This window comes from Arvicanthis niloticus, chromosome 6, assembly GCF_011762505.2.
Source record: "Arvicanthis niloticus isolate mArvNil1 chromosome 6, mArvNil1.pat.X, whole genome shotgun sequence".
Taxonomy (NCBI): domain Eukaryota; kingdom Metazoa; phylum Chordata; class Mammalia; order Rodentia; family Muridae; genus Arvicanthis; species Arvicanthis niloticus.
The window spans coordinates 16,237,530-16,248,296 of NC_047663.1; the positions used below are offsets into that span (position 1 = coordinate 16,237,530).

Below are 10,767 nucleotides of genomic sequence, written 5' to 3' on the forward strand. Positions count from 1 at the left end.
CAGTCTGAGTATGGAGTAGCAAATAGTGTTATGGCTGGGGGTCACCACAACGTGAGGAGCTGTATTTAAGGGTCTCAGCGTTAGAAAGGGTGAGGACCACTGAGCTAACCGTTGGCATAATACATACATTACACACATTCTGGTGTGTCTGAAGACAGCTCCAGCAGTGTGTTCATATACATAAAATGAATCATTCTTTTAAAAAGTGTCGTCAATGTATGTGAGTACACTGTAGCTGTCTTCAGACACACCAGAAGAGAGCATCGGATCCCATTACAGGTGGTTGTGAGCCACAGTGCGGTTGCTGGGAATTGAACTCAGGTCCTCTGGAAGAGCAGTCAGTGCTCTTAACCACTGGTCCATCTCTCCAGCCCCTGATCCTTTTTTTTTTTTCCCCTCATATACCTGCTTCCAGGGAAGGAGTCAAGGTGCTGGGAACATCTCCTTACATTCCATAATTGTCATCTGTCCATTAATTTTGTCAACTTTTATACTTTGATGTATAGTGGGAAAATATTTTTTTGTTCATTTTTAGATAGCATCTTGCTGTTCCCTGTTGAGCCTGGCCTCAAGCTTCCAGTCCTCCTACCTCAGTGCCCAAGCTGCGGTCATACTCTTGACTTAAAGAGGACTAGACCTTGGCCTTTGGGATTTAATTAAGTGAATCATGCCCCATGTCTTCAGCCACCGTCTTATTTTTGTCATCTCTGAGGTGGTTAACTCTCATTGTGTTGACAGCAGTGTCCCTGCATGGTGAGGGGTTGTTTTTTTAAGGCTCTTGGGTGTTGGTGACTGGCAGGGCCACCAACAGGCCTCAGTGAGCAAATGAGGCAGCTTTCTTCAAGCATGGTGGGTCTTCCTGCCCTGGAAGGGTTCCGAGGACAGCATCGATAGGTACTAGGTCCCTGCACTGACACCAGACCGCCATCTTCACGCTGGACACATTCCTGCTGTGACCTCAGCTTTGCTGTTGCTTTCAGGGGGAGCTTCATGTCTCTAAGCTCTTCAGCCATCCCAATATAGTGCCGTACCGAGCTACCTTCATTGCAGACAACGAGCTGTGGGTCGTCACATCATTCATGGCGTATGGTGAGTGCGAAGGTGTGCAGAGCTGTGGGTGGGTTCTGTGCTGTTGCTGTCTCTGTTATTCCTGACGTCCTTTTCAGGCTCTGCAAAGGATCTCATTGGCACACACTTCATGGATGGCATGAATGAACTGGCGATTGCGTACATCCTGCAGGGGGTGCTAAAGGCCTTAGACTACATCCATCACATGGGCTATGTGCACAGGTGCGTTCCCAGCCACTTAACCCTTTACCAGTCATGCTCGATAGAGTCGTCATCAAAGGATCTGGATTCTGAGCTCGCCACTTGGAGGACAGTCATTAGCTTGTCAGTACTGAGGTCATGTGATCTTTACTGTGTGAGAGGAGCATTTGCTGTAGACCACTGCCCCTAACCCCTGACCCTGCCTTACTTCCTGTGTGCTTCAGAGCAGGCCCATGGCCAGGCAAAAACAGTTTGCTTAGTAGTTTGTGTCAGGAAAACTAACTGCTGTGGGGAAGATAATGGAACTGGAGCCTCTTTCCACCTTGTAGGTTCCAGAGGTCACACTGAGGTGGTCAGGCTTGGCAGCAAGTGCCTTTCCCCACTGAGCCATACTGCAAGCCCCAATCTGCAGACTTAAGTAGAAGTCACTGTGAGGGATAGCTTTCGGACTCGAGACACACAAGAACTTTTAGACATTCAAGAAGCATAGAACAAGAAAATGATAAATTTGACTATATCAGGTTTAAAGGTTTCTATTTCATAAATGACTATAAATAAAGTACTGTTTACCAGAGCGACAGATGTTAGCTTTGTTTGAACACACATGAGCAACAAGAAGTTCATCAAAACAAGGAAAGGACAGCAGAATGTCAGGATGGGAAGTTACTGCAGAGCGGGCCCGGCAGTCACTGACAGACACTCAGCCCTCGACATCAGAGATCTCAGATGAAGATAGGATGTCACATTGTCATACTGTACACATAACTGGAGGTGGTTAGGAGGCTGATGGGACCCAGGCTCGTCATCAGGTCTGGCCGTGTGCCCATCAGGGGGCCAGCATGCTGACATCTGTGACATTTGTACTAAGTTGGGAGTATCTTGAATGTTTTTCCCTGGAGAATGGGTAAATGTTAGATCCCTGGATTAGAGATGCCAATCAGAAGCAAGAATCAGACGTAGGCAGGTAGCAGCAAAGATGAGTCTTGCTCTGTACTGAGAGGGGAGCTGCTTAACATAAAATAATTAGGTAATCCTGCACTTGTCAGGAACACCCAAGAACAAAAGTGCAGATTAAAAGTATTAGTAGGCGTCAGGCTGGAGCATGCATGGCAGATCTCTGAGTTCAAGAGATCAAGAGATCAAGAGATCAAGAGATCAAGAGATCAAGGCCAGGGCTGGAGATGGCCCAGTGGTTAAGAGCACTGACTGCTCTTCCAGAGGTCCTGAGTTCAATTCCCAGCAACCACATGGTGGCTCACAACCATCTGTAATGGGGTCTGATGCCCTCTTCTGGTGGGTCTGAAGAGAGTAATGGTGTATTCATATACATAAAAAAATAAATCTAGAAAAAAAAAAAACAGTAAAAAAAAAGAGATCAAGGCCAGCCTAGTCGACATAGTGAGTTCCTGGACATACAAGGGCCTCATAGAGAGACCCTATTTTCAGAATCAAACAGAAACCATTAATCTACCTGGCATGGTAGTGCATGCCTGTAAGAGAGGCGGAAGTCAAAGCATTAAGAATTGGGGCCAGCCTAGATTACCTGAGTCCCAGGCTAGCTGGGGCCTGCCATTGGATACAGTCAACACACCAGGGGCCACACTGTTAAATAAAACTGATTCTCTCTCCCCCAGCAGACATCAGCCTGTCAGTTAGAGGTGGCTGGCTTGGGTTTTTTTCAGGTCTTTTGCAGACACCCACAGTTTCTATGAGTTGATGGGTGCAGTGGTCCTGCTGGGTCCAGAAAAGTCTGTTTCGGTCAGGTCCTCCTGCCTCTGATTCTTAGTCTTTCCATCCCCTTTTTTGCAATGGTTCTTGAGCCTTGATTGAAGAGACTGATTCAAATGGCTGACCACTGACAGACACTTACAACTGCATGTCACCCAGTTGTGAGTTTCTGCACTGATGACCATCCGTGGCACAGGCCTTCTGAAGAAGGCTGAGAGATACACTAATCTAAGGGTGTGAAGATACAGGGTTAGAGGGCGCTTTGACACTAGGGGCATAGTAAGTTATAAAATAGAATGATAACTAAATGCTAGTTAATCCCAGCATTCTGGAGGCACAGGCAAGTGGATCTCTATAAGTTCAAGACCAGCCTGGTCTATAGAAGACTTCTAGGATAATCAGGTTTATAGAAAAAGACCCTGTCTCAAAAACCCTGCACAGGACTGGAGAGATGGCTCAGCGGTTAAGAGCACTGACTGCTCTTCCCAAGGTCCTGAGTTCAATTCCCAGCAACCACATGGTGGCTTACAACCATCTGTGATGGGATCCGATGCCTTCCAGTGTCTCTGAAGACCATGCCAGTGAATAAGTTTTTTGTTTTTGTTTTTTTTAAAAAAAAAACCTGCACAAATTAAATACAAATAAAAATCTAACTACATAAATGGGGCCATGTTATTTTCTTATTTTCAGACATGTTTGAAAATATTCATAAATACATTGATGTATGTATGAGATGCAGTGACATACATATGATATACCCATAAGAGAGCTAGCCATATCTACTATGTGAAGTTTGTACTTCTGTAGCATTGCGGCATGCCCATGGCACTATCTTTACCTCCCCACAGGAGTGTCAAGGCCAGCCACATTCTGATCTCCACGGATGGAAAGGTCTACCTGTCTGGTTTACGAAGCAACCTTAGCATGATCAGTCACGGGCAGCGGCAGCGTGCGGTCCACGACTTCCCCAAATACAGTATCAAGGTCCTGCCTTGGCTCAGCCCAGAAGTCCTCCAGCAGGTCTGTGCCCTTAGACGCAAGGAGCCCCCTGATTTCCCAGGGAAGCACAGGAATGTGCTGGCTTGGGGGTACTCCTATTTCTGGTAAGAGGATTCTAGAAGGAAGAGACCTTGCTGCCCAGGTGTGAGCATGACCTGCCTGCCTCGGATGTGTGAGGTCCCCAGCTGTACCTGACACTATTGTGTTTGCCTCAGAAACACTGCCCCTCCTTGTGGAGAGAAAACATTCTGGAGATACTTGGTGCTTTAGATCCCTGTGCTGATCAGGCACATCCTCTCAGTGTGTCTGCTTATTCCAGAGCAGCACCAAACACTCGCTCTCCTCACACAGCAGTTAGGTGACGAGCATGGTCCTGACTGTGGGATGGCAGTCTTTGGTTTTGTTCTTTACTGTTTAAGAAAGATCAACACTGAAAATGGGGTCATCTGTGGCTTTTTCTTCTCTCTTAGAATCTTCAGGGTTATGATGCCAAGTCTGATATCTACAGTGTGGGAATCACAGCGTGTGAACTAGCCAATGGCCATGTCCCCTTCAAAGATATGCCTGCCACTCAGGTAAGCCTGCAGTCCGGTGTTCCCTTCCTCCTGCCTGCCTGCCTTTTACACGTGTCTGCTACCTTCCTGCCACATTTGGACACTGACATGAAAGAAGTCCCCATTCTTCCTTCTAGTTTTCTACCTTTGGTGGAGGGTGCTTGTGCAATTCTCTGTTCCCTTCTCTGTTGCGGTCAGGAGCCCAGCCCAGGGGTGGGGCAAGTAGGGCAGCAGTGCAGAGAGAGGCCACAAAACACAATACCCCACAGCTATGCAAACAGGGTAAACCACGTGAACCGACTTTGTTAGGTTCTGTTTTGTTTTTCTCTTTGTGTAGTTCAGGCTACTATCAAGCAATCCTTCTACCTCAGCTTCCAGGTTTTGTGATTATAGGCATGTGCCACCATGCTAGCTAAGCAACCCTAATCGTCCTTCCTTCCTTAGTAAGTGGATACACATTCTCAGGCTTCTCTGAGTTCTGTGCCACCATAGTGTGTGTGTGCGTGTGCGTGTGCGTGTGCGTGTGCATTCTTCCACACCTGTATGCAAGTGTATGCACTCCATGTATGCAATTGCTTAAAGAGGTCAGAAGAGGGCATCTGGAGTCATGTAAAATTGTAAGCCACTTGACATGGTTGCTAGGAACTAAACTCGGATCTTCTGTAAGAGCAGCAAGCTTCCTTAACCATTGAGCCATCTCTAGCCCCTGGTCTAGCCTTAAAAGCTAATAGCAGTTGACAATATGAAGAGTGGGAACTTCTTGGACTGGAAGTGTAGCTCCACTTCCATAGAATGGTAGAATGTTTTCCTAAGATGTGCAGAGGCCGGAGTTCAGTTTGTTCAGTTTTCAGCAGTGACACACACACACACACACACACACACACACACACACACACAGTCTTTAAGAACTAGAACTAACAAAGAACTAGATCTGAATTGTAAAGTGACTTGGGTCCAGGCATTCCAGGGAGCTGCTGGGTGACAGGCTGAAGAAGGAGCGAGGGCATCCCATGTGTGTTCCCTAGGGCATTCAGCTCGTGTCCCAAAGAACAGAGAAGTGCTGAAGATACAAGGGTAATATCAGGTTATTTGTCCATCTGTCTGAAAGATGATTCAAATCTATCAATTCCAGTTCTTAGCTTAGCTGATAGAATAATTAGGTTGTGGAGCCTAAGTATACGAAATGTGTAAGAAAAAATAATTAAGAAACAGGACATGCTCAGAAAGGAGTTAGATGGTTAGTTAGTGTGGACCTAGTTAGTAAGAGCCTAGTTAGTGTGAACGTTAGGTTCATATCCAGAAGCAACATTGTCCAGTAAAACTTCTGTCTGCCCCTGCACTGTCCACAGTAAGGAAGCCACTAGCCACGTGTTATGTTGATCACTTAAACTGTGGCTGCTGAGACGGAGGGATTGAGCTTTAAGGCTAATGTAGATACAGTCACATGTGGTTAGAGGCTTCCACATCAGCAGCATCCCAGAGACAGTTCCAAGTCTGTTCAGACTGTTCAGCAGGTTCATGAGGTCACCTACAGTGACAGCTATCTTCAAGGTATGACTTGTTTTGCATGTGTCACATTTGAAAGCTTTGCAATAGCCTCCCAAGCTGGGCCTGCCCCTGGTGTAGCATGCCTGTCAACCCTGGAGCTGTGTCGGGGTTGCTCCACTGTGGGCTCCACTGGCCCCACCTGCGCAGAGACCGATGCCACTCGGCTCTACTCTAGGGAGAGGGCTCTAGTTACAGCAGGTCAGTGCCTGCAAAGGGGAGGAGGAAGCTGGGCCCTTCAGACCAGCCCTGGGGAAGGGGCAGTTTCAGCCCAGTCTCTCCTTCACTGCCAGCCAGTGGCCAATGTGCCTTTGCAACAGCCAGATTTACATGATGTCTTAGGGTTTTTACTACTGTGGTGAAACACCATAGCCACAAGTAAGTTGGGGAAGAAAAAAAATCATTTGGCTTATACTTCCAGGAAACAGCACACTGAGAGAAAGCAGGGCAGAAACTCAAGCAGAGCAGGAACCTGGAAGCAGGAACTAAAGCAGAAGCCATGGAGAGGTGCCTCTTAATGGCTGCCTTGCTCCTCATGACTTCCTCAGCCTGTTCTACTATAGAACCCAGGACCACCAGCCCAAGGGTGTACCGTCCACAATGGGCTGGCCCCTCCTCTCCCCCGTCAGTCACTAATTCAGGAAATGTTCTGTAGGCTTGCCCATAGCCTGTTCTTGTGGAGGTGTTAGCTCACGAGGCTCCCTCCTCTTAGATGACTCTACTCTGTGTCAAATATACATAAACCGAGCCAGCACATCCAACATCTGTCTTCTCTGCCAGAGAGCCCATTTGTTCAAGGGAGGAGGATATTTGTGAGGAGACTCTTGGCCTTCCTGGGCCTCTCAGCCTAGACCCATCTCTCTTCCGTAGATGCTGCTAGAGAAGCTGAATGGCACAGTGCCCTGCCTGCTGGACACCAGCACCATCCCCGCTGAGGAGCTGACCATGAGTCCCTCCCGATCCATTGCCAACCCTGGCCTGAATGACAGCCTGGCTGCTGGTAGCCTTCGGCCTTCCAATGGCGACTCACCTTCCCACCCCTACCACCGAACCTTCTCACCTCACTTCCACAACTTTGTGGAGCAGTGCCTTCAGCGCAACCCTGATGCAAGGTACCCTGCTGGCCATCGGGTGGGCTTCCAGGAGCAGAGGGAGCTTAGGAGCTACAGCCAGTATTCCAGAGGCTGTGACTCTTAAGTGGATATCTGGAAACCCAGCAAGAAGAATCAGCTTCCTGTTAAGAAACTAGCGAGGGTGGCTTTAGCTCTTCATTACTGGGAGAGCCGAGTTGAGATAGGAGAGGGTCTCTGAGGAGAGGGTGAGTGTCTGGGCTTCTTCAGCTGAGCCCAGGGGTCATATAGGTCTCTTCCCCTTTCTCTCCAGGCCAAACGCCAGTACCCTCCTCAACCACTCCTTCTTCAAGCAGGTAAGGTAACTCCCTGGCTCCCTGCTGCTCCCTGTGGCTCCAGCTCCTGAAACCCTTAGGTGCAGTTAGGTATTCTTCCTCTGCCTGTTTAAACTAGTGGGATAGCCATGCTTCTGAAGCTCTGAGAGACACTCTCCTTCCTTTCCTTGTTGGCTCCAGGACACCACGGGGCAGGAGCTATGGCCGGGTAACTGAAGGTCCTGTGGTGTCCTGGGACCTGAATTGTAGGATCCATATCCAACTTGGCTCTCTCCCTCAGATCAAGCGACGTGCTTCAGAGGCTTTGCCTGAGTTGCTCCGCCCAGTCACTCCCATCACCAACTTTGAGGGCAGCCAGTCTCAGGATCACAGTGGAATCTTCGGCCTAGTGACAAACCTGGAAGACCTGGAGGTGGATGACTGGGAGTTCTGAGTTTCTGCAGCCTGCAGCCTCTAGCTGGGCTGGGTGTGAGCCTGGGGCCTTCGTGAGGACCAGCATCTGCCTCTGGCTGCAGACTGGGCTCAAAGGACATTCTACTGGCAGAGCTGCTGGCTACTTGAAAGGACATTCTAGAAGGAACTTCACTGTTTTTGTGGCTTTTGAGACCCAGGGAATCCCAGTCACCAGGGACTTGGAGAGACCGGAAAGCTGACATCCTGTTGTGTGAGCTCAGGGGACCTCCTTAGAAGGAAGAAATGCTGCATTGGCCCCAAGGCCCAAGGCCAAGCCTAGAGTAACTCTTGACCCAGGGGACCTTCACATCCTCTTCCCAACACTTGCTCTCAGCTCGCCTGTTCCCTCATTCTTCTGCTCCCAGATCCCTTAGGGCTGAAAGGGGACAAGTCCTAAGCAGTCTGCCCCTGCCCAGCCCTCAGGCATCTCCCCAGTTACCGAGTACTAGGTCAGTTAAGGCTGAGACTGGCCATCCTCATCTCCACCTGTCTTGGACCCTGACACCTGAAACCATCTTAGCTCATTTGTGTATTACACTCCTTTCCCAGGAGTCCATCATGATGCCTCCTGCCACCTGCTGCCTTGTTGCCCCCTCCAAGGGACATACACGCCGCCTGTCTGAGGGCTTCAGAGTCCTTTTTATGTTGTTTTAGTTTCATTGTCAAACAAATTAAAAATTTCAGAGTTTGTTGGGACTGGCACCAGTGCAGAGGCCGTACGGTAGCTTCTAGGATAGTCAGGCCAGCTTGCTGCACGCTACTGCTTCTCCAAGGGTGGGCTAAGTGAGTGTGCGCCGGCCTGGCGGTGATTTCTTTCATAAGCATACATACCAGTTTCGTAGAAAACTGGTCTTAGAAACAACCATGGTATCTTAATTCCCTAGAGTTTCAGTATTAAATTTTGCCTTGGCAAAATTACCTAGAAAGGGGCACCAATGCTGGCCATTAACCAAGCCCACCTCTGGGCAGCAAAGGGTGGAAGACTTTGTCTTGTAACCTGATGTGCATCTCCTTATGGTTGGTACTAATACCCAGCAAGTGTAACCCAAGAACCTGTTGTCCTGGCAGCCAGAGACTAGGAGCAAGGGGACCTGTTCTAACCCTGTTTCTGTGCATGCCACAGCTCAGCGTTTTCCACCCTCACCTCCTCTGGCTGAGGTCCTACACCCACCCCTCTTTCTGAGGCTTCTCAGATCATCGAACGGAAAGTTTTCTTAGGAAGGTTTACAGTTGAGGCTAGGAATTCACCTTGGGTTGCCAGAGTACTCACACAGTAAGTACACTTGTGCCATGTTTGATCACCAGCACCTTGGAGCTTTACACACTGGGCATGGTGCATGGTACATTATAAACCCAGCACTTGGGGACAGAGACAAGAAGACAGGCATTGAACATCAGCCTTAGCTGCATAGCTGTTTTGAGGCCAGCCTGGGCTAGAGACCTTGTCTAACAACTACAGAGCATTTAAAGGAACTTAAAAAAAAAAATTCCTACTGGAGGTGGGCAAGGGGACCTAAGATGGCATGTGACAAAGGCCAGTGTGATGCTCCAATGCTTCTAGCCCCTACCCAACTTGTTTGGTTCTCAGATACTTAAATTTAATTTTTTTTTTTTTTTTTTTTTTTTTTTTTTTTTTTTATGTGTGTGTCGGTGTGCACCAGGATATGACTTGTAGCTCAGGGTGTCCTTAAACTCAGACCGCCATGGCACAGGCCCACAGCTAGCTGCTTTTGATCCTTCTGCACTGCCTTCCTCCTCAACTGTGGTAGCTCCCTCCAGCCCTGCCTACAGATGGGCCCAGCAAGCGGGGCTGCCAGTGAGTGCCCGGGAGCAGCCTCCTGGTGTCCCTGAGGCCTTCACCTTACTTGTACCAAACAGCTCCCTTGGAGAATCTGATGATAGGTGTGGACAATTTCCCCCAGGAAGTGTACCCCCTAGTTGTGGAAGAACACCCATCAGGAAGTCCACAGCTGAGCCTCAGTGCAGGCAAAACACAGACCTGAGGCTGAAAAGAAAAAGGCTGAGGGAGAAAAGTGAAGCCCAGCGTGGGTGCATTAGCACCACAGTGGGGGCGGGTGGGGATGGGTAATACAGCCTGCTGCCTCCCTATTCCCCTGCCAGGCAGGAGGCGTAAGTTCTGTTCCCTGACACGCGTGGGCCCGCGCTAGAGCCACCAGTTCTATTCCTGTTACAGGGGTGTGGAAATATGTCCCTGAGGGCTGGTGCTTCGTGAAACAGTCTCCAGCTGGGCTTCAGGCAAAGCTTCCAGCAGAGAGGTCGGTACCCTAGCTGCTGCTGCCTAGAGGCCTTCCAGTGCTGTCCTCAAGCCTGCTGCGCTGTGGGCTGGGGTGGGGCGGCAAGAGCAGCTCTTGCTGCACTTTGTTCTCCAAACAACTCCAGTCTAAATGGCTCTCTGCTTCCTTCGGTGGAACAAGGTGTGCTTGATGTAAGGAAGTGGGTCCTTTCAGATAAGGGCTTGACCTGGGCCATGGCAAGGCCAGAGGTTACTAATCCCACAAAATCTGGTCACAGAAACAATTTAGGATGCCGTGCTTAAGCGGGTTGGTGATTTCGGAAACCACAGGGCTGCAGATCTCGGGTAGCGGACCTGTCACGCCCCTTCATATAGTGGCATCGGCCCACCGCAGGCCCCCTTGGCCTAACATCGGGGGTATATGGAGGGACTACGAGCTGCCTCCCTCTTCCTCTGTAGGACTCCGTGGCTGCCAGTGGACCTGCCTCCGGAGTGCCCACAGTGGGGTAACTCAAGCTACCGGGTCTTAAGAGCACAAGAAGGGGGCGGAGCTAATGGGA

At 49.4% G+C, this 10,767-nt stretch overlaps 1 protein-coding gene across 6 annotated transcripts in view; it reads left to right on the forward strand.

The window, feature by feature from the left end:
- Positions 1-8,655, forward strand: part of Strada (STE20 related adaptor alpha) — a 29,253-nt gene extending 20,598 nt beyond the window's left edge. For all 6 annotated transcript variants that reach the window (XM_034506690.1, XM_034506685.1, XM_034506688.2 and 3 more), the window contains 7 exons: positions 981-1,089; positions 1,167-1,290; positions 3,846-4,017; positions 4,467-4,571; positions 6,966-7,207; positions 7,479-7,521; positions 7,781-8,655. In XM_034506690.1, the coding sequence (XP_034362581.1) occupies positions 981-1,089; positions 1,167-1,290; positions 3,846-4,017; positions 4,467-4,571; positions 6,966-7,207; positions 7,479-7,521; positions 7,781-7,933 (948 nt within the window). In that variant the 3' untranslated portion in view covers positions 7,934-8,655. The remainder of the gene's footprint in view (positions 1-980; positions 1,090-1,166; positions 1,291-3,845; positions 4,018-4,466; positions 4,572-6,965; positions 7,208-7,478; positions 7,522-7,780) is intronic.
- Positions 8,656-10,767: the final 2,112 nt, after the last annotated feature.